We start from the raw sequence: 25,605 nt of genomic DNA on the forward strand, positions 1-25,605 counted from the left end.
GGAAAAAGGCATCAGGATCTTGGGATATGGTGGGGGAAGAACCTAGAAGCATGAATTAAAGGAAATTCAAGGGTGGAAACAGCAAGGGCCATGGCTTCGATGGCAGAGTCAAGGAAACTGGACGCAGCCCCCGGGTGTTAATGCTAAAGGTGGAAAGAGAAAGCAAAGCAAGCAGGCCTCAAAGGGAAGAGGAATGCTCAAAGGTAGAAATGAAGAGTGGTGGGGGTCCTCCCATAAAGGGCAGAAATCGAGTGGGTAGGATTCTCGCTCAAAGGGCAGAAACAGAATCCTGAGCCAACCGATGATGCGGCAGTGTGGGTAGGTGGGTCAGCACCAGGAGGGGAGCAGAGGTCCAAGGCGTCGGGATGCGGCTGTGGCTGGTGTGTGATGCAGTCTGGGTTTTTCGGAGGTTTTCATAGAGAGCGCCGGGATTTAGAGTATAGGTTGTAAAAACACGTTTCAGACGCCCAGGGTTTTTCAGTGTTAAGAGTTTGGTAGAGGGGCGCCTGGGTGGCTCAGTGGGTTAAAGCCGCTGCCTTCAGCTCAGGTCAGGATCCCAGCCTTCTGGGATCGAGCCCCGCATCGGGCTCTCTGCTCAGCAGGGAGCCTGCGTCCTCCCTTCTCTCTCTGCCTGCCTCTCTGCCTACTTGTGATCTGTCTGTCAAATAAATAAATAAAATCTTTAAAAAAAAAAAAAAAAAAAAAAAAAAGAGTTTGGTAGAGTTCGGTCATGTTTGGTGGGTGCAGGTGGCCAGTGACAGACGGAACATTCAGGGAACGCTGGGAATCCATTTCAGCCGGGTTGGGGTGATTTCCGTGGCACGTGGAGGGATCTGGGTCGGGATCCGTGGGGGTGATTTTCGGTCCTGGTGGGTCCATGCGCCCGGTGTGGGCAGGGATTGAGGTGGGCGTTGGGGTGTATTTCAGGCAGCTCGGCGGGCGAATTTCCGTGGGCTTTGGTGAATTTCCTTCGGGACCGCGGCGTGTTTCAGGCCGCGCTGGCGGCGAAGTGCAGCCGCGGCCCAATGAATTCCACCCGGGATGGGGTGCGTGTCGCGCGGGCGGGGGCGAGCCAGGCGTGGAGGGAAGTCCGGCGGGGCCTCTGAGCAGCTTCGGGGTGCGAGGCGGGGGGAACCGCCGTCAGGGCTGGGCCGGACCGACGGCCTGGGGACTTCGGGGACGTTCCGCGCAGCGAGCCGCAGTCGTCCCCCGCCCGTCCCGCTCTCGGGGGAACCTGTTGCTGGAGAAATGGGCGGGCGGTGGCGACGGCCGAAGACCCTCCCTCGCCTCCGCCCGGGCGTCTGGGCGGCCCTTTCACCCTAGAGGCGCTCCGCGGCGCGGCCCCTCCCTTTGCTAAGTGGAAAAAAAAAAGTCACCCCCCCCAGCCCCCACCCGCGCCCGTCCTCGGCGAGCCTGGGGCATCCCGGGCCGCTTCCGGGAGCGGAGGCGCGGCCCCGCGGGCCGGAGGAGGCGGAGGCGGAGGCGCAGGAGGAGGAGGAGGCCAACATGGCGGCGCGCAGGGCTGGGCCGGGCCGCCGCCGCGCCTGAGCTCCCCACCGCCCTCGCTCGGCTCACGGCGTCCACGCCCGCGCCCAGCCTGGCCCGGCGGCTGCGGAGCGCGCAGGCCGGCAGCGCAGGGGCCCGCTCGGGCGCGGGGGCGGCTCGGAGGGAGCGGCGCGCGGTCCGCCAGGCCCGGGAGCCGCAGCTTCGCCGCCCGCCTGCCGGCGCGGCCCGGAGGCCCGAGCCATGGAATCGGAGGAGGAGCAGCACATGACCACGCTGCTGTGCATGGGCTTCTCGGACCCCGCTACCATCCGCAAGGCCCTGCGCCTGGCTAAGAACGACATCAACGAGGCCGTGGCGCTGCTCACCAACGAGCGGCCGGGCCTCGACTACGGCGGCTACGAGCCCATGGACAGCGGCGGCGGCCCCAGCCCCGGGCCCGGCGGGGGCTCTCGGGGCGACGGCAGCGGCGACGGCGGCGGCGGCCCCTCCCGCGGCGGGAGCACCGGGGGCGGAGGCGGCTTCGACCCCCCGCCCGCCTACCACGAGGTGGTGGACGCCGAGGTGAGGAGGGCGACCGTGACCCCGCGGGAGAGGCCACTGGTCGGAATTCCATGGGCAGGGGACACACCCCACTGGGCTGGGAGTGCGGAGGGCGTGTGGGGCGGGGGCTGGCTTGGAGGCCGAGGGAATGGAGCCACGGACGCGGCGAGGGCGGAGGTCACTAGGCCGGGGTCAAGTGGGGAGAGGGACCCCTAGGGGACGGGCTGAATGGGCGTTAGGGACGCGGGGCAGGGCTGCGCGGCTGGGGTGGGGAGGGGTTTCGTGGGCTTCGGGCTAAGCACGCCGCAGGGCCGGTAGGTTGGGGATGGGGAGGAGAGTCCACGACTAGTACCTGGGATGGGCGAGAAGTGACGCGTTAGCCTAGAGTGTGTGGTGGCGAGGACGCGTGTATCAGGGGTCAGAAATGGGGTACTAGAAGACTAGGCTAGGGTCGCCGGTTTCCTAGCACCGGCTTTCAGTGAAGGAGTGGGGGAGGCACGAGTTTCCGAGTCAGGGAAGAAGTGGGATGGGCTAGCCAGAGTAGTGGCCTTTGCTAGGGTCAGGGGAGGACTGCTGGGGTTAGGAATGGGGTTTGGGTTTTAGTCAAGGGCCAGAAAGAGAGGAGATTGAACAGGGTCTAAAAATGAAGAGGGACTGGGCCGGACCGGGGATGACAGTAATTGATACAAGGTGGGGGAGGGGGTTGCCTGCAATAAGGTCTGGTTTGGGAGGACTGACGTTAATAGGGCCAGCTGGGGTTTGGACGGAGGAGGTTAGAGGACTGAGGCCAGGTCAGAAAAGGTTGCTGAGGAGGCCTGGAATTGGAGGATGAAGCTGGGACCAGGTCGAGGTAGGGGAAGTACTGGTCTTAGGCAAGGTCAGAAATGAGAGAAAACTAGAGGTGAAAAGGGATTGCGGTCATACTCTGTGCTGTGCAGAGGGACAGGGAACAGGGAGAGAAATGGAAGGAGTGCAGGAATCTGTTGAGGAGAAAGGGCCATCTAGGCAAATGGCTCTGAGCACAGATCTCAAGTCTGGGTGGAGAAAATAAGGCGTCTTTGGGATGAGCAAAGAACATGGGGAAGAAAACCTACTTTAACCAATTTCAAAAAGGATCAACCAAGAACACCAGGGCCTGTGACATAATTGCTTTGCAGAAAAATGGCAGTTCATGTCAAGAATTTTGGTCAGATTCCTTGGATAGTGCATTTTGGGTGGACAAGTAGAGCAGCTTGGCCTGATCCCGGAAGAGCTCAGAGCTCAGATTAGTGGGCTCTGTGTTTTTAAATAGAGATATGAGTTTGGATAATTCTTAAGCTAAGCCTTCTGGAAGAATTTTTGCTAAATTGTGCTCTATCCTTTTAATAATGTGCTTTTGCAGCAGTCACTTGGGCTGAAGTAGCTTGGAAACGAAGGTAGCACATCAAAAAAATCGGTTTCTTCACAAGATTTCTTAGGTTCCCAGACTTCCACACACTTGATTGATTGCCCTGAGTTACCCTGTAACTCGGGTCTGTCATTGACCAGTGTATGAAAGTAAAGATTGTTATTATTTCTCATTTGGGACAACAATCCCACATAATTAAGGAACTATACTTAAGTCACTTTAAGAAATGAGCTTCTCTTTGCAAGTCCCCTTCACTCCTCTACTTGCTCATTCCACTTTTGACCCAGTTTTGAAATCCAGAAAACCGTTGCTTTCTCTGAAGGTATTGATGTAACTGTGAAATTCAGTGTATCCTCATTTTGCAAGAAAATTGTATTCTTTTTTCCTTTGGTCACACCTTTTCATTGCCTGTAATTGAAAAATCAAATTAAGTAATGCTTGGTGGTACTCCCAACATTAACTACTGCCTGTAGATTTAAGCACAAAGAAATGGGCCTGGCTTCTTTTCACATGAACGACAGGCGGAAGAGTTTGCTTTCAGGTAAAATCCAGAGAATCTGGGTTTTTTTTGGAAGAATTACGTCAAGTTTTCATTTCCTCTTGACCTGTGGATTTGGCCTGGGGAGGCTGCACCATTTTTTTTTTTTTTTTTTTTTTTTTTTTTTTTTGAGAGCCCAGAAGGTGCTGGTGGCTGAGGCTGGTTTACCCAGAAATATACGGGCGGGCAGGCTACAGGCAGACACTTTACTGGCATGCAGGAGCCTAGTGAGAACATTTAACCAATTTCTGCTTGTACTTTACAGATTTCCTGCCTGCCGCCTGTGCACCTCACTGGTTGGTCATCCTTGCTATAGACATTGGGAAACGGAGGCTTTTGATTCTGGGAAATAGGACAGGGTGCTAATTGTTGTTGAGCATCTCCAGTATGTTAGGTGCTTTATATATTCTTTGAATCCTCAGTGAAATTGTTCATAACATCACTGCTTTAGAGCTAAGATGCATGGGTGGCAGTCTGGATTTGAACCTGAGCTCTTTGACTTTAAGGACAGTGTGCTTTTTACTCTGCTGTACTCATGGTTTTAGGATCAGATTCATTTTAGGATAAGAAGGAAAAATAAAGAGGGGGGAAAAGACAATTTTGAGGCTGCTGAACAAGTCAAGGAATGATATGGCAAGCATTTAAGTCATGGCATTTAGGAGTAGAATGATGGGTGGAATGAAAGAATTAGGTCTTTAAAGTGGAAGGCTTTAGAAATGAATAATTTGTTCAGCTCCTTTGTTTAAGCAGGCAGCCTGGCAGGGCCCAAAGAGGAAGTGACTTGTCCCCACAGAGCCAGTTAATGGAAGAAATGGGACTAGAACCCAGGCCTTCTCCCTGCATGGCCCATGCACTTTCTCCCTCCCAGCTATATCCTTCAGTTGAAGAAGGGTCAGGATGTAGCAGTGGGTTAATGGGGAGGAAGAAAAGGGGAATGTAACAAACCAGGTGAAGTTTGTCAGCTCTTATATAATCTACCTGTTTTATTTCTTTAAAAATGAGTACCTAGTGCTCGCTTTGGCAGCACATATACTAAAAAAAAAAAAAAAAAAAAAAGAGTACCTGATTTTAAATTATGTAAAGTTATTTTTGATGCATAGGAAATTTTGGGTTTAGTGCCCTCTTCAAAATGTTTGGGAATGTACAGATTAAAGTACAAATATTAAAAAAGAGAAAATGACTCCATTTATATTTGTCATTTGGGGACAGGCAGTAAACATTCATTGCCTTCCACGTCCCTGAGGGGGTGGGAGTAGAGTAGTGAACGTGAAGGTTACATTCTAGTGCCTCTCAAGGCAAGCCTCTCATTTTACAAGAAGTGACTTCCCAAGGTCATGTAGTTAGTTAGGTAAATCAGTTTAGTAATTTGGGTGCATGCTGTAATTAGGATTGGTTTAAAAATTAAAATTTCAAAAACAAAAGCAGTTAACTTCTGGTTCATAAAAAGCAAGAATGCAGATAGAAAACACCAAGATCTCTAACAGGGGGGAAAAAAACCCCAAAACACCCACATTTCTTACAGAACACACAAAATTGCTTTGAAAACCACCTTTTCAGTATCCTCCAGTTAAGGTATTGCTTTGCACAAGTTGTGTTTGGCTGTTACTACTATTGTTGGATAACTGTAATTCATGGTCTCAGTGTCTGGAAGGCACTTTGAGAAGCTATTCAGTTTAGATTTTGAATAGCACTACTTCAAGACCTGTCTAAGACAGATAAGAGTTTGTTCTGTTATTTAGGAGAATGAAATCTCACAGCTGCTCTAGATAACTTATCCAGATGTTCAACGCCTCACTCAAAATTCTTCACTGTTTCTTACCCTGCTGGCCACTGCTAAGGCCATGCCTACTGATTCTGTCCATCACAGAGCTAGAAGAATCCGTCTTTTAAGCAGTGTGATCCTGTTCAGAGGATCAGAAATCAGTCAGGTGCTGTTGTGGGCATCTTAACACGGTTTAACAATTATGTAATGTAACTTATTTATTACTGTCTTATTTTTTAGAAAATACTGAAATAGATTTTTTTTTGCGAGGAGATTTCACTTAACTGTTAGAAATACCTTTCTTAGCTGTTTAGTTCTGTGATAATTAATCTTCCTGCAAGTGGTTTAATACTGTGATCTAACAAATATGGGGAATTCTTGTTTTGTTCCCACTTTAATGTGGACTTTCCTTCTTGAGGTATTTTGTCAGAAATAGTTCCAAGATTTCATTGCTTTTTTTTTTTTTTTAGAGCCCCAAACTTGGTCCTGCTCTAATATAGGTAAATCACATTAATTTGTACTTTTTAAACTTACCTCATTTCTGCCTCTGTTTCTTTCCTTTGATAGTATGCGGTAATTATAAATGAATTAAAATTTTAGTATCAGTACTTATATTCAAGTTTATACTAAAATTCATGTTCTTTTTTACCTGAAATATAACAATCCTCATACATTTGAGTGTGGAGTAAATATCAAATAAATAAATTTTAGTAATTATTAGTGATTTGAACACATGACCTTACAAATCATGGCTTACTACGATTTGATAAATTAAAAAAAGAAGAAGAAGAAGAATCCATGTAAAGATTTTAAATTAAAAGTAAAATAATTCCAAAAAATCAGTTGAAAGTAATAAAATAAAAATAGGGAATCTACAAGGTTAATTAATTAGCATAGCCTAATTTTTACAATAGGAATTTCTTTATAATCTAGTATATGAATCTCCTTTGGGAATTAGGCCTATGAGTTCATCTAACAGTTGAATTCGTACCTTGTAATTACCTGGCCATATGCTGTTAGAATGAGTGTAATTTGGCATGAAGGAAATACCTTTTGCATGTTGGTGAGTATAGTTCTAGTGAAATCATAGTAGATAGTGACAGTTTTATACACCATAGTAATGCTGTTAACTTAAAACCAGTTGCAATATTAGAAAAGTAAATTTTTTAATGTTTTAATAATTTGAAGAAGAGATTTCCATTTGAGTACAACTTAAATAGCAGACATCAGTGTATTACATACTTTTGTACTTACTGGCCAAGTATCATGTAACATTGATTTTATTGGAAACCGGGTGTGAAGATGAAAAATTTTCACTTCTAATGAGAACTGTTGTGTTTAGAAAGATTTAGCCAGATAATACTTTTTATGTCTGGAGTTCAGTTTTCCAGGAATTTTTTCCTGTTTGGAACACCAGAGAGAAATAAGTAAACACATAAATACATAAGAGTGAACCATTTCAAAACATGCACACATTTTTAGTGTAGTCACTGCATGCGTTTCACTTATTTATTGTTTTAACTTGTTTTTTTTCCCTGTAGTTTAGATAAATTTTAATGTTAGGTTTCCTATGAAACTAGAAGTGGCAGATTAGAAGGTTTTTGTAGCAGTCCCAACATGAGGTGATGAGCATTTAGAAAGCACATTTGACAGTAGTGAGAAGTGACAAGCAGCAGCTCAGTGGTAAAGGAGGGGACAGGAAAACCTTCAGAGGGGACTCAAGCAAAGCAGGCCAGCCAGTGTGTATGGGGCCATATGAGACAGCTTTGTGTGCTTCACGACCCCGGAGGACAGCGGGTTTTCATGATGCCGTACCCATGAAAAAGGTTCCAGTATGCCCTGTTTAAGAAGAGTCAGGAATGTATGGTACAGTTTAGCAAGGTTTTAGTTTTTGAACAGAGTAAAAGAAGGTTGGGCGCATAAAGAGGTAAGCTTCAGGTACCTGGGAAATTCAGACAAGAAGGGCAGGCATTTCAGTCTAAGGATTCTGGATTGCTCAGGCACGGCTAAGAAATTTGTGCTTTGTTTTCAGAAGAGTAAATGTTCTATCTCACCTTCTTCTGGGGAGTTCTAGTTTCTTTTTTAAGTTTGTAATTCTCATTCTCATTATCATAGGAATTTTTATTAGTATTGGATCATTTTTTTAAGTCACAATTGATTTATGAACATTATTTGTTAATTAGCAATTAGTAGGAGGCATATTTATTGTTTATTGTTGATCGTCTCTATGGTGAGTTTTTGGCCAAGTGTTTTGTGCCCTTTTTGTTTTTATGATAGGTTTTGAGTTCACTGTCTCCAACAGTGGAAAACCCAGCTTCCATCATTGGTGGCTTATATTTTTTATTCGTGTGTGTGTGTGTGTGTGTGTGTGTAAGGGAAGTGGAATCTACTTGTTTACCAGTTAACTTTCAGCTGGGTCATAGAACATATAACCATAGATTTGGTTTATTTTTGTTTGTTCTGAAGAGAAGAGCTAAATGCAATTAAGTCAAAATTTTATCCTGATAACCTTTCCAGAAATGGAAATGCTTCAGCCACAATGCAGAGGTCTGAGGAATCTTTCCCCAGGACTGAGTTGAAGATCTGCTTTTCCTCTTACAGATAAATAATATATTAGGTGCCCCCCAAAGTCTTCTCACTTCTGAAGATGAGCTTCCTTGTTTCAGCCCCCAGTGTGCTTTCCTGTGGTATCTCAGTTATTTGTGTTATGAAATTCGATTGACACTATTTGAGATGCTTTCACTGAAGTTTATGGTGTTTATGTTAGGAATATTTTATTTAAAAAAACACAGAACTTAGTAAACAGCATGGTACATTTTTTATCAGTAGGCTTCCAAAATGATTTCTGAAATTAAAATCTTTTTCAGAAAGACTTATTGGTCAGACATTCTGTTGCCAAAGACTTTTCAGTTTCTGCTTTGTGTGCTTTTAGAATCTAGCTTTTATAAACAGGTCAGCTTTTTAAAAATTTATTGCTTTTTTCCCCTCTTTTCATTTCTCACCTCTGTATTGTCAATTTTGGTGGAAAATTGAATTGCTTTCTGAAACCTGTTGTTGGAAATCCACAGTGAAGCATTTTGGTAACAACTTATATTTCGGATCTTAGAAAATATGAAAGAATTCTACACTGCAAATGGCAGTGTCATCTTGCAGTTGTTTAATTTATTCTGGATTCTTTCTTTTTTTATAGAACAACCTCTTAATTCTGACCTAAATATCACTCCCACCCCTTCTCTCTATCCCCACTGTTACTGCTCTGGCTTTATTCATGTTCCTTTTTTACCTTTTCTCCATGCCATTCACTGACACCAGAATGATCTCTCTACAGTGCAGATTGTACTCACAGGATAACCTTGCTCAAAAATTTTTGGTGCTTCCTTATTTTCTATAGGTAAAACCCAAACTTCTTTTCTCTCAAGGTCTCCATACTTATCCATCTGGTCTTATCTCCTGACTTCCAGTTTCGTGCTCTGCCTTGCAGTTCAGAGGCCATCTCTTGACCCACTGTCACCCCCAAACCCTAGTTTCTGTCTGCCTTCCTAACACCAATTCATTCTTCAAGGTGAGCTCCAAAGCCATATCTCCCTAAGGTGAAAGTAAAGTGGTGATCATATTTTAGTTAAAAAAGCCGTGTTTACCTTATATGTATCTGTCTTTCCATTAGGCTTGAGGAACAGGACTCTTTTTATCTCTGTGATTCTGACACCCCTGATTGGATAGAGAGTCAACTGAATGAATGGATGGAAAGAGAATTTTAAATGAAATAAGAAGTCAAATGACATTTGGAAGAGTATTGTGCCAGTGGTTTGGAAGGTGGTATGTTTTGTTCAGGGTTCTGTTGCCTGCTAACTTTTATTATTGGGCAAGTCAGGTTGTCTCCCTGAGCCTCAGTTTTCCCATCTATAAAATGGAGGTCTTGGACTATACCTTTGGTTATTTTTTTTCATTCATTCATTGACTTCTTCGAGAGATTAAAAGCTATGTGGCCTCTCAGGAAATATACACACTTAATTTTTAAAGTAAGCTGGTGCTTAAGTATTAATAACTATTATTTTTGGGTGATGGGACCATAGGTGATTCTGTTTCTATTCTTTCATTTTTAATGAACTTCTAAAAAGTATATAAACTTTATTTTGAAAGACCAGCAAAACTATGGTGTTCATTAAAATGAAAGTAGCTTAAAAAAAAAAAAGAATAAAGTATTTCACAAGTCCTAGACTCCAAAATTATTTTTAAATTTTGCTATTGAGGAAAATTAAATATTAAAATGATTTAATTTGTGTTTTAACTAGCCAAAATATAGAAAAAAGGATACTGCTTCCTAGTATATCACTGGGAACAATTTTCTTTTAATCTAGAATTCATATTTGACTATCTGCTTGTTAGATGGTTTCCATTTATTTCTAGTTATAAGAAAAGTGTGGTCTAGAAGATGTGGTTCAGTAGGACTTTCCACATTTAGATCAGAGGTTAAACTTTAGTGGAGTTTTTGTGTAGTTGCTTTTCTGCATGCTCTCCCCTGCCTTGGAGTATCTCAGAGCATTTTGCCGTGTTAATTGGTTCTAGCATATTCTTCTGGATGACTCTAGTGTGTTTTAATTGGCCTTTGGATTACCTATCAGCCTTTAAAGACCCTCTGAGGTCTGTGACTGTATTTGGAAAACAGCTGTCTTTAGAGCAGAGGGGTTTTGTTTGTTTTGCTTTGCCAAAGGTATGGACTAGAGGTGCACATCTGGCCACCACAGCCTTCCCTTGTCACCTCTGTTTCCTGTGACCGAAGCAGTGTTACTCAGGGTTGTTGGGCTCTTGGTAGGCTCCAGACCCAGTCCTCATCCGTTGTTTCCAAAAAGCAGTCCACCCACTTGACTCTTTCTGTCATTTATATATACTTGAATGTAGAGTACTCTCTCATGTCTTTTTGCACATTTTTAAGAGGGTGGGATGGCTATTTCTGGTATTCTTATTAAATGGAAAATCATTAAGGAGTTCTGAGAATAAAAACTTTAGATTTATATGAAATAATGATACGTTCAAATTCCAGTGGTAAAAACAGATATTAAACTAAAAATGTTAGAGCAACAGAACGGTTTTTAGCCCATTTAATAAAATAGCCATTCTTTCAGTAGGTTTTAATTGAGCACCAGTTGTGTGCTAGGCACTGAGCTGAGTGTTGGGAGTGTAATGGTGAGCCAGTCACATGTAGTCCCCTCTCTATTATAGTTTCAAGGCTGGTAGATTTCTTGTGCTCTAAGTGGAATAAATTGTGATGTTCTAATTCAGAAACTGGAGTCCTTGAAGAGTAGTGTTAAATATGAAAGAACTGACATCTATCAAAAGCATTTGAATAGTGCCTCAAGAATTTTTTGTGATGTAATTTGATTTATAGTGGTATCCATTGCTAGGCAACCAAGTGGTATTTTTCTCAAGTGATACTTCTTTAGCGCTATGGAATGTACTGAGTTTGTGTTTATTTACTTGTTGGGTTTTTAATATTAGTAGTTGATGTTTCTCTCAACTAGTGTCTCTTCTGAGAATAGCTCTAATTATTTCAGTTAAATGCTGTTACTTTTTTTCCTGAAATTATGAATGTATATGTTTTTCCCAGAAACGAGAAATTAGGAACTGGTCTGATTTCAAGCTAAATATCCCTTGTGATTGTCGATAAAATAAAAGAAGCCATTTTAAAGCTAAAGCAATGTGTTTGGTTTTAGAAAGACTTACGATGGTAGAAATAGCAGTATCTCTATAATGAAAACTTGTCTAGGATTAGTAAAATAAGGAATCCTTAGTTTGTTATTAGAATTTTGGGTTTTGTGGTCAGTTTTGTGCTGGAGTGGACTGTCTTTGCTAAAATAATACTTAAGAAATTAGTAATTTTCATTTTGTAAGATTTACTTTTCATGGTGTTTGCTTCATTTCAAATATTTTGGTGAAATGTTTTGGTGAAATAGTAAAAACTATTTCATTAGTTTGTACATATTTGTTTTTGAGAAAATGGCAGTTATCTATTGAGCAGTTGGTACTATCAGTGTTGAAATTATGCCAGGCCCCACCAAAAAATATGTGTGTGTGTGTGTGCACGTGCATGCGTGTTTATGCATATATGTAGTGTGTATGTATATATATGTGTGTGTGTATATATATATAAAATTTGTACCATAAAAACAATTGGTTCATGTTCTGTGTGCAGATATACTGACATCTGTAGATAGAGAACAGCAAGTGGGTCCTATTTGCTATTCATTACTTTGACATTTTTATGGTGAGAATATAAAACATATCTGTGGTAGAGAAATTCCAAGCATTTGTTAAGGGAGGATCAAAGATGGGAAGATCAGTGCAGAATTACCAGAGATTCAGGGGTTCACCCAGTTCATATCGTAATATGGGAGACTAGTATCAAGAATTCTTAGCAAGATACACTTTATAAAACAGAAAAATTATCTGTAGAACTATTTCCTGCCTTCCCCTCTCCCTATTCCAAGCAACAGACCTGAAGTTGTAAATTTAAGTATTAAAATGAAAGATTTGTTCAGAGCTGGAAGGGACCATAGGGATCTTGTGTTAAAAAGCTTGTCAGTTTAGGGATGAGGACCTTGACCCTGGATCATTAGCAAAGTCAGGAAGGGAGCCTAGCCTTCCCCCCTCGAGGTGTGTTTTGTGTTCTTTACCACGCTTTGGGACATGAGGAAGTCTGACTGCGGGTCTTTAATATATCCTTCCTCATAAACTCACTGTATTTGAATCACTACCATTTCCTCATTAGATACATGTTTGGGTTAAGTGGGCAGAGTTGACGTTTAATCCACTTTTCCCTCTCAGACTTTTTTTTTTTAAGATTTTATTTATTTATTTGACAAACAGAGATCATAAGTAGGTGGAGAGGCAGGCAGAGGTGGCAGGGGAAGCAGGCTCCCTGCCGAGCAGAGAGCCCGATGTGGGGCTCGATCCCAGGACCCTGAGACCATGACTTGAGCAGAAGGCAGAGGCCTTAACCCACTGAGCCACCCAGGCACCTCCTCTCAAACTTTTTATCTTGCTTTCTCCTTCAGCATTTTTTTTTTAATGTCTGTGGCTGCTCATGTTTCTAGAAGGTGGTAAGTGTTGAGGAAGGAAAGGCTGAGCAAATGCTGTCACTTGTGAAGGTATGTGTCTGTCTACTTGGCATCCTTGTACAGCTGACAAGGATTAGTGAACTCCTGAGTCTACCCACAGTTGCACTCATGCATTGGGTACTTAAAAAATAAGCGTAATAGGTGCGCCTGGGTGACTCAGTTGGTTAGGCAACTGCCTTCAGCTCAGGTCATGATCCCGGGGTCCTAGGATCGAGCCCCACATTGGGCTCCCTGCTCGGTGGGGAGCTTCCTTCTCCCTCTCCCTCTGCTGCTCCGCCTGCTTGTACTCTCTCGCTCTGTCAAATAAATAAATGAAAATCTTAAAAAAAAAATAAGTGTAGGGGCGCCTGGGTGGCTCAGTGGGTTGAGCCTCTGCCTTCGGCTCGGGTCATGATCTCAGGGTCCTGGGGTCGAGCCCCGCGTCAGGCTCTCTGCTCGGCAGGGAGCCTGCTTCCCTTCCTCTCTCTCTGCCTGCCTCTCTGCCTGCCTCTCTGCCTACTTGTGATCTCTGTCTGTCAAATAAATAAATAAAATCTTTAAAAAAAAAAATAAGTGTTGGGTGCCTGGGTGGCTCAGGGGGTTGAAGCCTCTGCCTTCAGCTCAGGTCATGATCCCAGGGTCCTGGGATCGAGCCCCGCATCGGGCTCTCTGCTCCGCGGAGAGCCTGCTTCCTCCTCTCTGCCTGCCTCTCTGCCTACTTGTAATCTCTGTCTGTCAAATAAATAAATAAAATCTTCAAAAAAAAAAAAAGTCTAAAAAAAAAATAAGTGTAATAGTCAATATGCAAATCTCTTGAAATAGTATACCACCTAATTTGTCTTTTTTTAAGTGTGTATCTTTTCCTTAAAATTTTTTTCTCTATCAAATACAGTGTTTATTATAAATATCAACTGGGATGTATTACATACTTGTAGATTTGAAATTAAACGTTCTGAATGATAACTTGGAAAGGTATTAATATGCTAAAAACGTAACAGTTTTCCTTAGATGATATATTTTAATGAACACAGAAATAAAACGTAGTCTATATTGATTAACTCTTTACAGAAGAACTTTAAACAAATGAGCCTTAAAATATTTCAAGGTTGTTTTTTTGTTTTTTTTAATGACTCCTTGCCTCTGGACATGTCTTTTCTCCTACCCAGCATGTCCTCCTTGTCCCTCTTTCCCCTTCTCTTGCTGTATTGGACTATGAGAGTTAGTCCACAGTGCTGCCTGTGTGACATCCACGTGATCCCTGCACTTGATCCTTCACACAGGCTCCTGGTTGACAGAGATAGGTAATGAACACCATCCTTATTTCAGTCCAGCTAGTCCTGGGGCACTTTCAATTGCTAACCTACCACATGCACTGTTGATCGGGTCTGCTAATGGTTTGCTAGTAGGGCTTGATATCTTCCATTCTTTTTCTTCCGTTTATTCTTCTGTTCTTCCGAGTAAAAAGTCCCTCCTTGACTTTGAATAGAGACTTACGTTCTCCTGCCACAGCATTTATCTGTCAGGTTGGAATTATTCATCTACTTGTCAGCCAGACTGAACTGTGGGTCTTTTGAGGACAGGGTCTGATCTTCTGCATTTCCCATGAAGTTCAGGGTAACACTTGACATAGGAGATGCTAAATTAAATGAAAGAATCTGATCTGGAAAATATGGAGTTTGCATCACCATTCTGGCACACATTTTCCTTCATTCAAGCGTATCACGTAACCTTTGAAAGCTAATCTTGCCTAAAATAACCTCCTCCATAGCTTAAAGGCAATACCAATGTTTTGATAATCCTAGGGCAGATTTCTGTTGAGGTATTTACCTTGTTTTACAGTTTATGGAAAGAAACTTTTTTTGAACTGTTGCCAGTAGTTGAAATGGGCACCATGTTGGACACAACACATGAAATTGGAACTTTGGTATTCAGTACCACTCCCTGTGCTTTATAAATTGTTCTATAGCTCACATAGAAAAATACCGCACACAGGAAAAAACATGATGGCTGCTAAAAGAAACAGACCTTTTTTTAGCCTTAGGTAGGACTGTTCGCCAGTCTGTTTTTAGATAGTTTTGTTGCATGGCTTTGTTGAGCTCTACTTCAGTAAGGAGAAGATTATTGCAGAGATTGTCATTTTTGGAGAAGAAAGGGAAAATATGCTCTCAGTAGAATTAAAACAGGAAACTGATTTTTATTGTTAGTTTTTGTTTCGGCTTGTCCTGTTTATTGGTTTCATTTATCACTATAATAATAATGATGTTACTGTTAATCTAAGCAAGTTTATTTTGAAAGAAAGCTATTAAGATGTTGTTCGTTTTTTACCCCACTTTTCTCAGCCAGCGGGGGGGGGGGGGGCAATGTGCAGAGGGGAAGTAGGCGGAGGAAAGAAACGCTAGTATGGGAACCATTTGTTTAACACTAAACAAATATTTATTGAATGCCTTTGGCTCTAGTCTGGCTTCTGATGGCGAAAACACAGTTCCTGCTTTTAAGGACTTTACAGCCTATTGCAGTGGTTTTGAATGGTGGGTAAGGATGGCCAGGACCAGATCAGAATCAGTTGGTTTGCTTTTTCAGAGTAGCTTATCCCCAGCAGAACCTCCAGCTATCCCAGGAGATTCTGCCGGCATAGGGAGTATTAGGTAAGAGTACTTAATAAAGTGTTAGAAAAGGTATATGTTCTGAGGTCACCTACAAATCCAATGTGGATATAATTTGATTTGTATATTAGCTGTATTTTCCCCAAGTTTTCATCTTGAACAATTTCCAACCTACAGAAGCAACAGTACAACGAACACTTGTGTACCCTTCACTTTGATTCAACATTTGCAAACATTTTGTCACATTTGCTTTAGCTCTGCTCTCTCTCAAGGCACATACACATACACAGCTGCACATACACGCGTGCGTGCACACGCACACACACACACTTACACTTTTTCCCCCCTGAACCTTTTGATGATAAGTTATAAACGTCCTGACACTTGACTCCTAAATACTTCAGTATGGATCCCCTAAGGACAAAGACACTCTCCTACAGAACCACAATACCATTATCTCAGCAAGGGAATTTAACAGTGATATATTAATACTCTCCATTATTTAGATTGTATTTAGATTTCCCTACTTGGACCAAAAATATCTTTTGTAGACATTTTAAAATATAACCCAGGATTGAATCAAAGATAATGCATCTCATTTAGTGATTATGTCCCTTTAATGTCGATTCTAGAATGGACTTTGTATCCTTTTAGTCTTTTGAGACTGACATTTTTAAAAAGAGCCCAATTCTCGTATTGTATTTTTTAAAGATTTTATAATTGAGAAATACACCAGGAAGTTTTATCATTATCTATTAAGGTAATAAGGAAAACTGAACAAAAGCATTAACTTCTTCCATGACATAATTTGTTCCTCTTTAGTATGACTGTACTTTTAATCATCTTTATTCTGACTTTTATAGAATTTTAGCAATTTTAGAGCCAGAAGGGATCTTGGATCTATAGGTAAAGCGTTTTCATTTTACAGATGAAACTGAAGTACAGATATACCAAGTCTCACCTAAGAATGTGGTCTCAAAATGTTATAAGCTCCTGGTCACTTGGACATACTTAGGCAGAGGCTCTGGGATTTTCTGGGGATGTAGAAGAGAATTAGGTATCAGATAAATGTTTAGATATTGAAAGTAGGATGGAGACAGGATGTAGCTCCTGTCAGTTGAGTAACATGATCAAACTGGGATGCCAAACCTGTAAGCTGATAAAGCCCAACACACCTCAGCGTCTGATGTTTGGAAATAGCAGCAGGCTCTTCAGTTACGCTACGCTCTGTCTTGGGTGGCAGACCCTTGCACACACAGTTCTCTGTGCCTAGAATCCCTTCCCTTTCTCTCTTACTTCATAAGGATTTTTTTTTTAAAGATTTTATTTATTCATTTGACAGACAGAGATCACAAGTAGGCAGGGAAGCAGGCTCCCTGAGGAGCAGAGAGCCTGATACGGGGCTCGATCCCAGGACCCTGAGATCCTGACCTGAGCCGAAGGTAGAGGCTTTGACCCACTGAGCCATCCAGGTGCCCCAGCTTCATAAGGATTTATTAGGTGCTTAACATCCATCCATTCACCAGAATTTATTGAGCCCCTACTCTATGTCAGGAACTTTTGGAGATAACGCAACAAACAAAACAAAACTTCTGCCCCGGTGAAGTTTACATTCTAGGTTTGGGGAGGCAGACAACAAACAGGGTAACTAAGTAAAGCGTGGGCGTCAGATGGTAAGTGCTACAGAGAAAAATAAAGCAGAAGGTGGCCGGGCGAGCGTGCTGGACTGGGGCTGGCTGGCTATGGCTTGGCCCTCTTAAAAGTCTGTCATTCGGAGAAGGCTTCGCTGAGGAGGGCGTACTTGAGCAGAGACCTGAAGGGGGTGAGGGAGCAGGCTTCGTGCTTGTCCAAGGGGAAAGCACTCCCAAGTCAGAGCTCAGCAAACTTGTTCTGTAAAGGGCCAGACGGTCAGTATTTGAGGCTCTGCAAGCCATATGGTCTCTGTTGTAGCTCCTCAGCTACACCATTGGAGTGCGAAAGCAGCCATGCACGACATAAACCAGCAAGAGGGTCTCTGCTCTGATATAACCTTATTTACGGAACGAGAGAGTGGACAGTATTTTGCCAACTCCTACTAAGTACAGGGAACACCTAATGCAAGGGCCCTGGTGGGCAGCACGGCTGGGGTGCTCGCGGAGCCAACAGGCAGGCCATGTAGCTGGAACTCAGGAAGGAGGGAAGGGCGGGAGATGAAGTCAGAGCTGAAGGAGAGGGCAGATCCTCATGAGGGCCTCAGAGGCAACCGTGATAATACCTTTTTGTCAGAATGAGGAAGGCAAGCCTTGAGGGTTCCAAACAGGAAGACATGATATTGTGGGAAAGATCCAGAGTTTGTCATTGGACTTATTAATTTAAGATGCTTATTAAATATCCTAGTGGGGGTATCAAAGAGGGAGTTGGATGGATGCTTGGAGTCAAGGGAAGATGTCTATACTGGAGCTAAACTGTGAAAACCTTCAGCTTAGAGATGGTATTTTAATCATTAGACTAGGGGTGCCTGGGTGGCTCAGTGGGTTAAAGCCTTTGCCTTCCACTCGGGTCATGATCTCAGGGTCCTGGGATCGAGCCCCGCATCAGGCTCTCTGCTCATTGGGGAGCCTGCTTCCCCCTCTCTCTCTGCCTCTCTGCCTACTTGTGATCTCTCTCTGTCAGATAAATAAATAAAATCTTAAAAAAAAAAATCATTAGATTGAGGGCACCTAGGTGGCTCACTCAGTGAAGCTTCTCTTTGTTTCTGCGCAGGTCATGATCTCAGCATGGTAAGATTGAACCCCACATTGGGCTCCATGCTCAACAGGGAGTCGGCTTGAGATTCTTCTCCTCTGCCCCTCCTCCTGCTTGTGCATACATATGTTTTCTCTCTCTCTCTCTCTCTCTCCCCACCAAGAGAAAAAATAAATCTTAAAAAAAATAAAAATTAAAAATAAAACCATTAGACTATGCATTCTCAAAAGGGCTAGTAGCACTCCAAAGGAGACTCTTGAGGAGTGAAAAAAATCTTAACTATTATAGTGGTTTGCTCCAAATCTCAAACCTACCCAGCACAATTGTATTCTTCAGTATTTAATTAACAGAGATGGGATGATTGGGGGAAAAGTGTTGAAAAAACTCCTCGAAGAGTGATAATGAAAACAAGGTTGAGAACCACCATGGGCACAGTTGAAAATCCACATGTAACTTTCGACTAGCCCAAACTTCACTCCTAATATCCTGTTGACCTTAACTAATAACTTAAACAGTTGATTAACACATATTTTGCATGTCATCTATGTTATATACTATATTTTTACAACCAAATAAGCTAAGGAGGAGATGTTATTTCAAATCATAAGGAAGAGAAAACACATTGACAGAACTTAACCGTGTTTTTCAAAGTGGACCCATGCAGTTCAGACCTGTGTTGTTCAAGGTTCAGGTATATAAGATGACAACTTCTTGTGAAAACCTTGTTTCTGAATAATCTAAATACGTGAATAACCAGGAGTATGAAAGGAAGGGACCATGAGAAATGTCAGCTTTTGTAGAAGAGTTAGGAAATTTTCGTCTGCTTATAGAATGAACTTGAATTCCAAGAAAAACAAATCGCAATAATTTCAGTAACTAATACAGTGTATTAGTAACTTGGGGACTGCCTACACACTTGCCTATCATCTCTCTTTTCCCAAGAAACAGTATTTTAGGAATCATTTTCTCTAGTCTGAAATAACAGAAGGAATATCAGATCTGCACATCACTGTCTCTGAATTACTTTGAAAAAAATATTTAATAAATAAGACAGACAATCTCAAGATTAGTGAATATTATAGATTCATGACTTGAAAGAGCACCTGGGTGGCCCAGTCAGTTAAGCCTCTGCCTTTGGCTCAGGTGGTGATCTCAGGGTTCTGGGGTGGAGTTCCGCATCCCATCAGCTCTCTGCTCAGGAGAGTCTGCTGCTCCCTCTTCCCCTCACCTCACTCTCACACTCTCTTTCTTTTTCTCTCTCTCTACTTTCTCTCTCACATAAACACAGTCTTTTAAAAAATCAATTCATGGGGCACCTGGGTGGCTCAGTGGGTTAAGCCTCTGCCTTCGGCTCAGGTCATGATCTCAGGGTCCTGGGATCGAGCCCCGAATCGGGCTCTCTGCTCAGTGGGGAGCCTGCTTCCTCCTCTCTCTCTGCCTGCCTGTCTGCCTACTTGTGATCTCTCTCCTCTCTCTCTGTCAAATGATTAAATGAAATCTTTAAAAAAAAAATCAATTCATGACTTGGAATCAGATGTTCATGTTTTCATGTTTTTCCTTAAATACTTGACATATATGATGCAGTTTGTTTATTTTAGATAATCTGTTTTTAGAAATCAGTGGAGAAAACAATTTGACATCTTCATTTTTCTGTACATTAATCAGAAATGTAGACCCTGAAAAAAATGTAGACACTCCTCTGAGTACATTGTTGGCTAATAAAATAGCTCAGTAATTGAATTTTAGTAGTAAAAGAAACTTGATGCAACATTGCCAAACACCCTCTCTTTAAGTTGAATAATTTTCTTTATCTGTCTTTGTTGAGTCAGTGGGCAGATAGGAGGTTATCTCTAAACAGGCTATGCCAACTTGAGTAGGTTTTGCTTTCTTTGAACAAAGAAGACTTAAATTTTAATAATACATCCTTGTTGAGTTCAAGATTAAAACTTGAAGGTAGTTTTCTAAAATAAATATTAAACTCTGTTATTAACTTAAAAGCTTGTGCAATGCTTAATTTAAATCTCATTTGCAAGGGTTAATAAGTTACATTGTCTTTTGTACTCAGCCATCAACTAAGGTAGTGCCTATATTTACATTGGTTTATCTGCACTTTTCAAACTGGCAAGTTTCTGTATATGGGTAGTGACATGTATAAACATACCTAATTGTAAATATAAAAGGAAAAATATTTTTGTCAGAATAACCTACTTGTTCAGTCTAAAGATCTCCTTTAAAGATCTAAACTGTGGAGGTAGATTTATACTATATAGTGACGGCATTTGGCAATACTGTGAAAAACTTTATAACTCTACTTCCAACTCTCTAAGTTGGAAATACTTTACTGAGTATTAAGTTGCCCTTTTAAGTAAGTAAATAGTAGATAGTAAGCCTTATTCTGAACAGTGTGCCAGTAGATGAAATTGTCATCATGACTCTTTGAATCCCTAGCAGGTTTATAGCACTATGAAGTATTACGGGAGTTACAGAGGCTTTGTTTAATATTTTCATTTGTATTTGGGGGTGTAAGTAAGATTATTTAGGAAATAGGCTAAGTTATGTATCCAGCAATGTTAATTGTTTTGATTTTAGTCCTAAACTGGCCTATTCAGAGACCATAATTTAACAATATGAACTCTTCTATTTTATTTCTTAGGTGATGAAATAAAAACATAAGATTCAGTGTTACTAGAAAATTTTCAGGTTAAAAGTGACATTCAGGAATTGTTTGCAGGTTCATTTCTCTATTTATTGCCTGGTGACAGAATCGTGCATGTCTAACAAATGCTGAATTTACATATTATAAGACATCTTTTAAAATTTTAAATGAAATTGATGGAATATCATAGTAAAGACATTGCTTCAAGTAGTCAAAAAGGCTGAGTACTGAGGTTTTATTAATATGCTTGAAAACTAATACTGGTTTTGAAATAATACTCTCTGTAAGCCTCTGTCTAGAATACAGTCCCCCTTAAACTTCTTCAGCTGCATACACATCCCTCTCCAGTGCACATGCATGCACAAAATCCACAGGCTAGCTTGGATGCCCCCTCCCTGCTCTGCGTTCTTGTGTCCTGGTCTTTAAAGACAAGAGTTATATCTTTATCTGTGTCTCCAATGCTGAGCACCTTGGCTGGAAACTAGCAAGTTTATGATAAATGCATTTCTAACCCATTTAGAACCAGTAATCATGAATGGTTACTTGAGTGTCATTTGGATTTGGCATCTGATGAGGAATTAGTGTATTACATTTCCTTAGTTCTGATTAAAAGCCCAATACCATATTTCCATTGGGAGCTGTGTTGCAATAGGACAATTCTGAGCTGCTTTGCGTGTGTTCTCTTGCTCAATACTTAATTTTTGCCAAGGACAGGCTCTACTCGAAGTGATGACTCAAAATATTAAACCAACCTGAAAATGGGTTCATGTCACTATTTCCTCCTCTCTTAAGATTCCCTATCTCTTTGTGTTGGTTAGCAGCAACCTCCTCAAAATGTAATGCTGCTCTGTATCATTCATTAACCCTACTGTACATCACACCTGTTCTCTTTTTTTCAAGATCAAGAATGTTAAGTGCTTAGGAGGCAACATGAGACTTTTTTCTTCTTAGATCTCAGATATATTATTTTTTTTAATTGCTGTTTTCAAACTGTCAAATGGGCCTGTGTATCATTTTTATTATAGATCATTAGGTACAACTCTGTGTTTTGAAATTCTTAGATATATTTATATACTTATTCATGTTTAGTAACCATAATCATTGAATTCCTTCTTGTTAATCAACTTTTTAAAATAACAGCCTTATTGAGTTATAATTCACATACCATAAAGCTCACCCTTTTAAAGTGTGCATTCACAGAGTTTTGCAGCCATCACTTCTCCTTTAGAATATTTTAATTGCTCCCCAAAGAAACCTTATGTCTAGTAAAAGCCTCTTCTTTTCTCCCTCCTCCCATCCTCTGGCAACCACTAATCTACTTCCTGTGTCTGTGGATTTGTCTGTTATAGACATTCATATAAACAGAATCATATAGTATGTGGCCTTTTGGTCTGGCTTCAGTTTATTGTAATGTTTTTTGGATGTCATTCATGTTGTAGCATGCTATCATTATTTTGTCTATTTTTAGGGCTAAAAATATTCCATTGTATGGATATGCTACATTTATTCATTCATTCGTTTCAGTGATATTTGGGTTTTTACTGCTTTTTGACTTAACTGTCACCAGTGCTGCTGCGCACATTCATGTACAAGTTTTTGTGTGGATGTACGTTTCATCTCTCTAGGGTATATCTAGTAAATATATCAATGGGTACAATTGCTGTGTCATATGGTAACTGCAATTAACTTTTGAGGAATTGACAACGGTCTTGCAAAGTGGCTGCACCATTTTATATTCCAACCACCAATGTATGAGGGTTCCAGTTTTTCTACATCCTCACCAATACTTACTTATCTTCTTAATTTTAGTCATTCTAATGTATGTGAAGGTATCTTGAGGGTTTGATTTGCATATCCCTGAGGACCAGTAATACTGAGCATCTTTTCATGTACTAATTAAAGGCCACTTAGATCTTATATCTTCTTTGGAGAAATGGCCATTCAGATCGTTTTTTTGGTTGGTTGGTTGGTTGGTTGGTTGGTTTTAAGTAGGCTGCATGTCCAGCTTGGAGCCCAGGGTGGGGCTCAAATTTAGCACCCTGAGATCCAGACCCGAGCTGAGATCAAGAGTCGGATGCTTAACCTACTGAGCCTTTCAGCACCCCAGTTTGTCCATTTTTTATTGAGGTGTTTATTTATTGTTGAGTTGTAATAGTTCTTATTTATTTGTTTGTTTGTTTTAAAAGATTTTATTTAATAAGAGCTCTTTTTTAGATAATTTTTTTGCAAACATTTTCTCCCATTCTGTGGTTATCTTTTCACTCTCCTAAAGATGTCCTTTGATGCATAAAAAGTTTTTAGTTTGGTGGAATTCAGCATTTATATATTTTTTCTTTTGACATTGTGTTTTTGGTGTCCTATCTAAGAAATAGTTGCCCAATCCACGGTCATGTAGATTTATTCCTGTGTTATATTTTTAATGAATTTGTGTATGAGGAAGGGGTCAAGTTTCATTCTTTTGCTTGGGTGTATTCAGTTCACCCAGCACCATTTGTTGAAAAGGCTAACCTTCATTGAATTGTTTTTATGCCTTTGCCAAAGGTTAATCAAATTTTATTGTCATCCTTGTTGAAAATCAGTTGACTGCAAATATAAGGTTTTGTATTTTTGGAATCTCAAATCAGTTCCATTGAACTGTATGTTTATCTTTATGCCAGTACTGGATTGTCTTGATTACTACAGCTTTGTAGTACATTTTAAAGTGAGAAGTATAGACCCTCAAATTTTATTCTTCTTTTTCAAGATCATTTTGGCTGTTCAGGGCTTTTCACATTTCTTTGTGAGTTTTAGAGTCAGCTTGTCAATTTTTACAAAGAAGACAGTGGGAATTTTGATGCTTATTGTTTTGAATCTATAGACTAATTTGGGAATTATTGCCATCTTAACAGTATTAGCTTCCAATCCATGAATATGGGATGTCTTTCCATTTATTTAGGTCTTCTTTAATTTCTTTGCTGTAATGTGTGTTTTCAGTATATGAGTGTTGTACTTCCTAAGTATTTTATTCTTTTTGATGTTATTGTAAATGGAATTTTCTTAATTTTATTGTAGGATTGTTCATTATTAGTGTATAGAAATACAATTGAATTTTACATATTGATATTGTATTCTTCACCTGCAACCTTGCTGAACTCATTTATTAGTTCCAGGAAGATTGTTGTTTGGTGTATTCCTTAGGATTTTCTGCATACAACATTGTGTCATCAATGAATGTAAATAGTTTTATTCTTCCTTTTCAGTATGAATGAAAGCCTTTTATTTCTTATTTTGCCTAAGAGCTCTGGCCAGATACTCCAGTACAGTGTTGAATGATGGAAGCTGTGAGAATAGGCATCCTTCTTTTTCTTGACTTCAGAGGAATGCATTCAGTCTTTCACAATTAAGTATGATGTTAATTATAGACTTTCTTAGATGCCTTTTATCAGGTTGAGGAAATTCCCTTTTTGTTGATTTTTTTTTATCATGGACAAAGTGTTGGATTTTGTGAATATTTTTTCTGAATCTATTGAGATGATCATGTGTTTTTGTTTTTTATTCTGCTGTGTAGTGTATTGATTGATTTTTGTATTCTAAACGAACCTTGCATGCCTGGGATAAATCATACTTGCTCACGTGTATAATCCTTTTTATGTACCTTTTTATGTATAATCTTTTTTATGTACTGGATTTGGTTTGCTAGTTTATTTTGAAGGATTTTTATATCTATATTCATGGGAATATTGATCTGTCCATGTATTTTTTTTAACTGTGATAAAATATACCTAACAAAAATTTACCATTTTAACCATTTTCAAGTATAGTTCTGTGGCAGTAAATACATTCCATTGTTCTACGACCATTACACCATCCATCTCCAGAATTTTTTTCATCTTCCTAAACTGAAACTATATATTCAGTAAACAGTAACTTCATATTCTCCCTTGCTTCCAGCCCTTGGCAACCACCATTCTATTTTCTGTTCTATGAATATGACTACTCTTCTTACTTCATATACATGGAAATATACAGTATTTGTCCTTTTGTGACTGGCTTATTTCATTTAGCACTAATGTCTTCAGGGTTCATGCAGGGTTGTAGCATGTATGAGAATTTCCTTCTTTTTAAAGACTGAATATACTACTGTGTGTAAATACCACATTTAGTTTATCCATTCATTCATTAAGCGTCTGTCAATGTGAAGTATCTTTGTCTGGTTTTAATATCAGAGTTGCACTGACCTTGTAAAATAAATTGATAAGTGTTCCCTCCTTTTCTTTTTTGGGATGGGGAAGAATGTGAAGGATTGATGTTAATTCTTCTTTAAGAGTTTGGTGCAATTGATCAGTAATGGCATCTAGCCCTGGCCTTTTCTCTGTGGGAAGCTTTTGATTACAAAGCACTCCATTTACTTGGTATAGGTCTGTTGAGATTTTGTTTCTTCTTGGGTCAGTTTTGGTGGTATATGTCCTTCTGGAATGTATCCGTTTCATGTAGATTATCTAATTTGTTGGCATATAATCATCAATAGTATTCTTTACAGTTGTTTTTATCTTTGTAAGGTCAGTGTTGATATCCCCTCTTTTGTTCCTGATTTTAGTAATTTGAATCTTCTCTCTTTCTTTCTTGGTTAGTCTGGCTAAAAATTTCTCCTTTTTGTTGATCTTTTCAAAGAACCAACTTTTGGGGGGTTTTTTGTTTTTGTTTTTGTTTTTAAAGATTTTATTTATTTATTTGTCAGAGAGAGGGAGGGAGAGCGAACGAGCAAGCACAGGCAGACAGAATGGCAGGCAGAGGCAGAGGGAGAAGCAGGCTCCCT

The 25,605-nt window shown here is 40.7% G+C and overlaps 1 protein-coding gene across 1 annotated transcript in view; it reads left to right on the forward strand.

The window, feature by feature from the left end:
• Positions 1 to 1,746: 1,746 nt before the first annotated feature.
• The window catches only part of USP24 (ubiquitin specific peptidase 24), a gene marked incomplete at its 5' end in the record, with an annotated part of 138,189 nt that continues 114,330 nt past the window's right edge, over positions 1,747 to 25,605 (forward strand). Inside the window, one exon of the mRNA XM_080800089.1 lies at positions 1,747 to 2,067. Coding sequence (XP_080656215.1) covers positions 1,747 to 2,067 — 321 coding nt within the window. The remainder of the gene's footprint in view (positions 2,068 to 25,605) is intronic.

The sequence above is a fragment of the Martes martes genome, assembly GCF_963455335.1.
Source record: "Martes martes genome assembly, chromosome: 4".
In the NCBI taxonomy this organism is placed as follows: Eukaryota; Metazoa; Chordata; class Mammalia; order Carnivora; family Mustelidae; genus Martes; species Martes martes.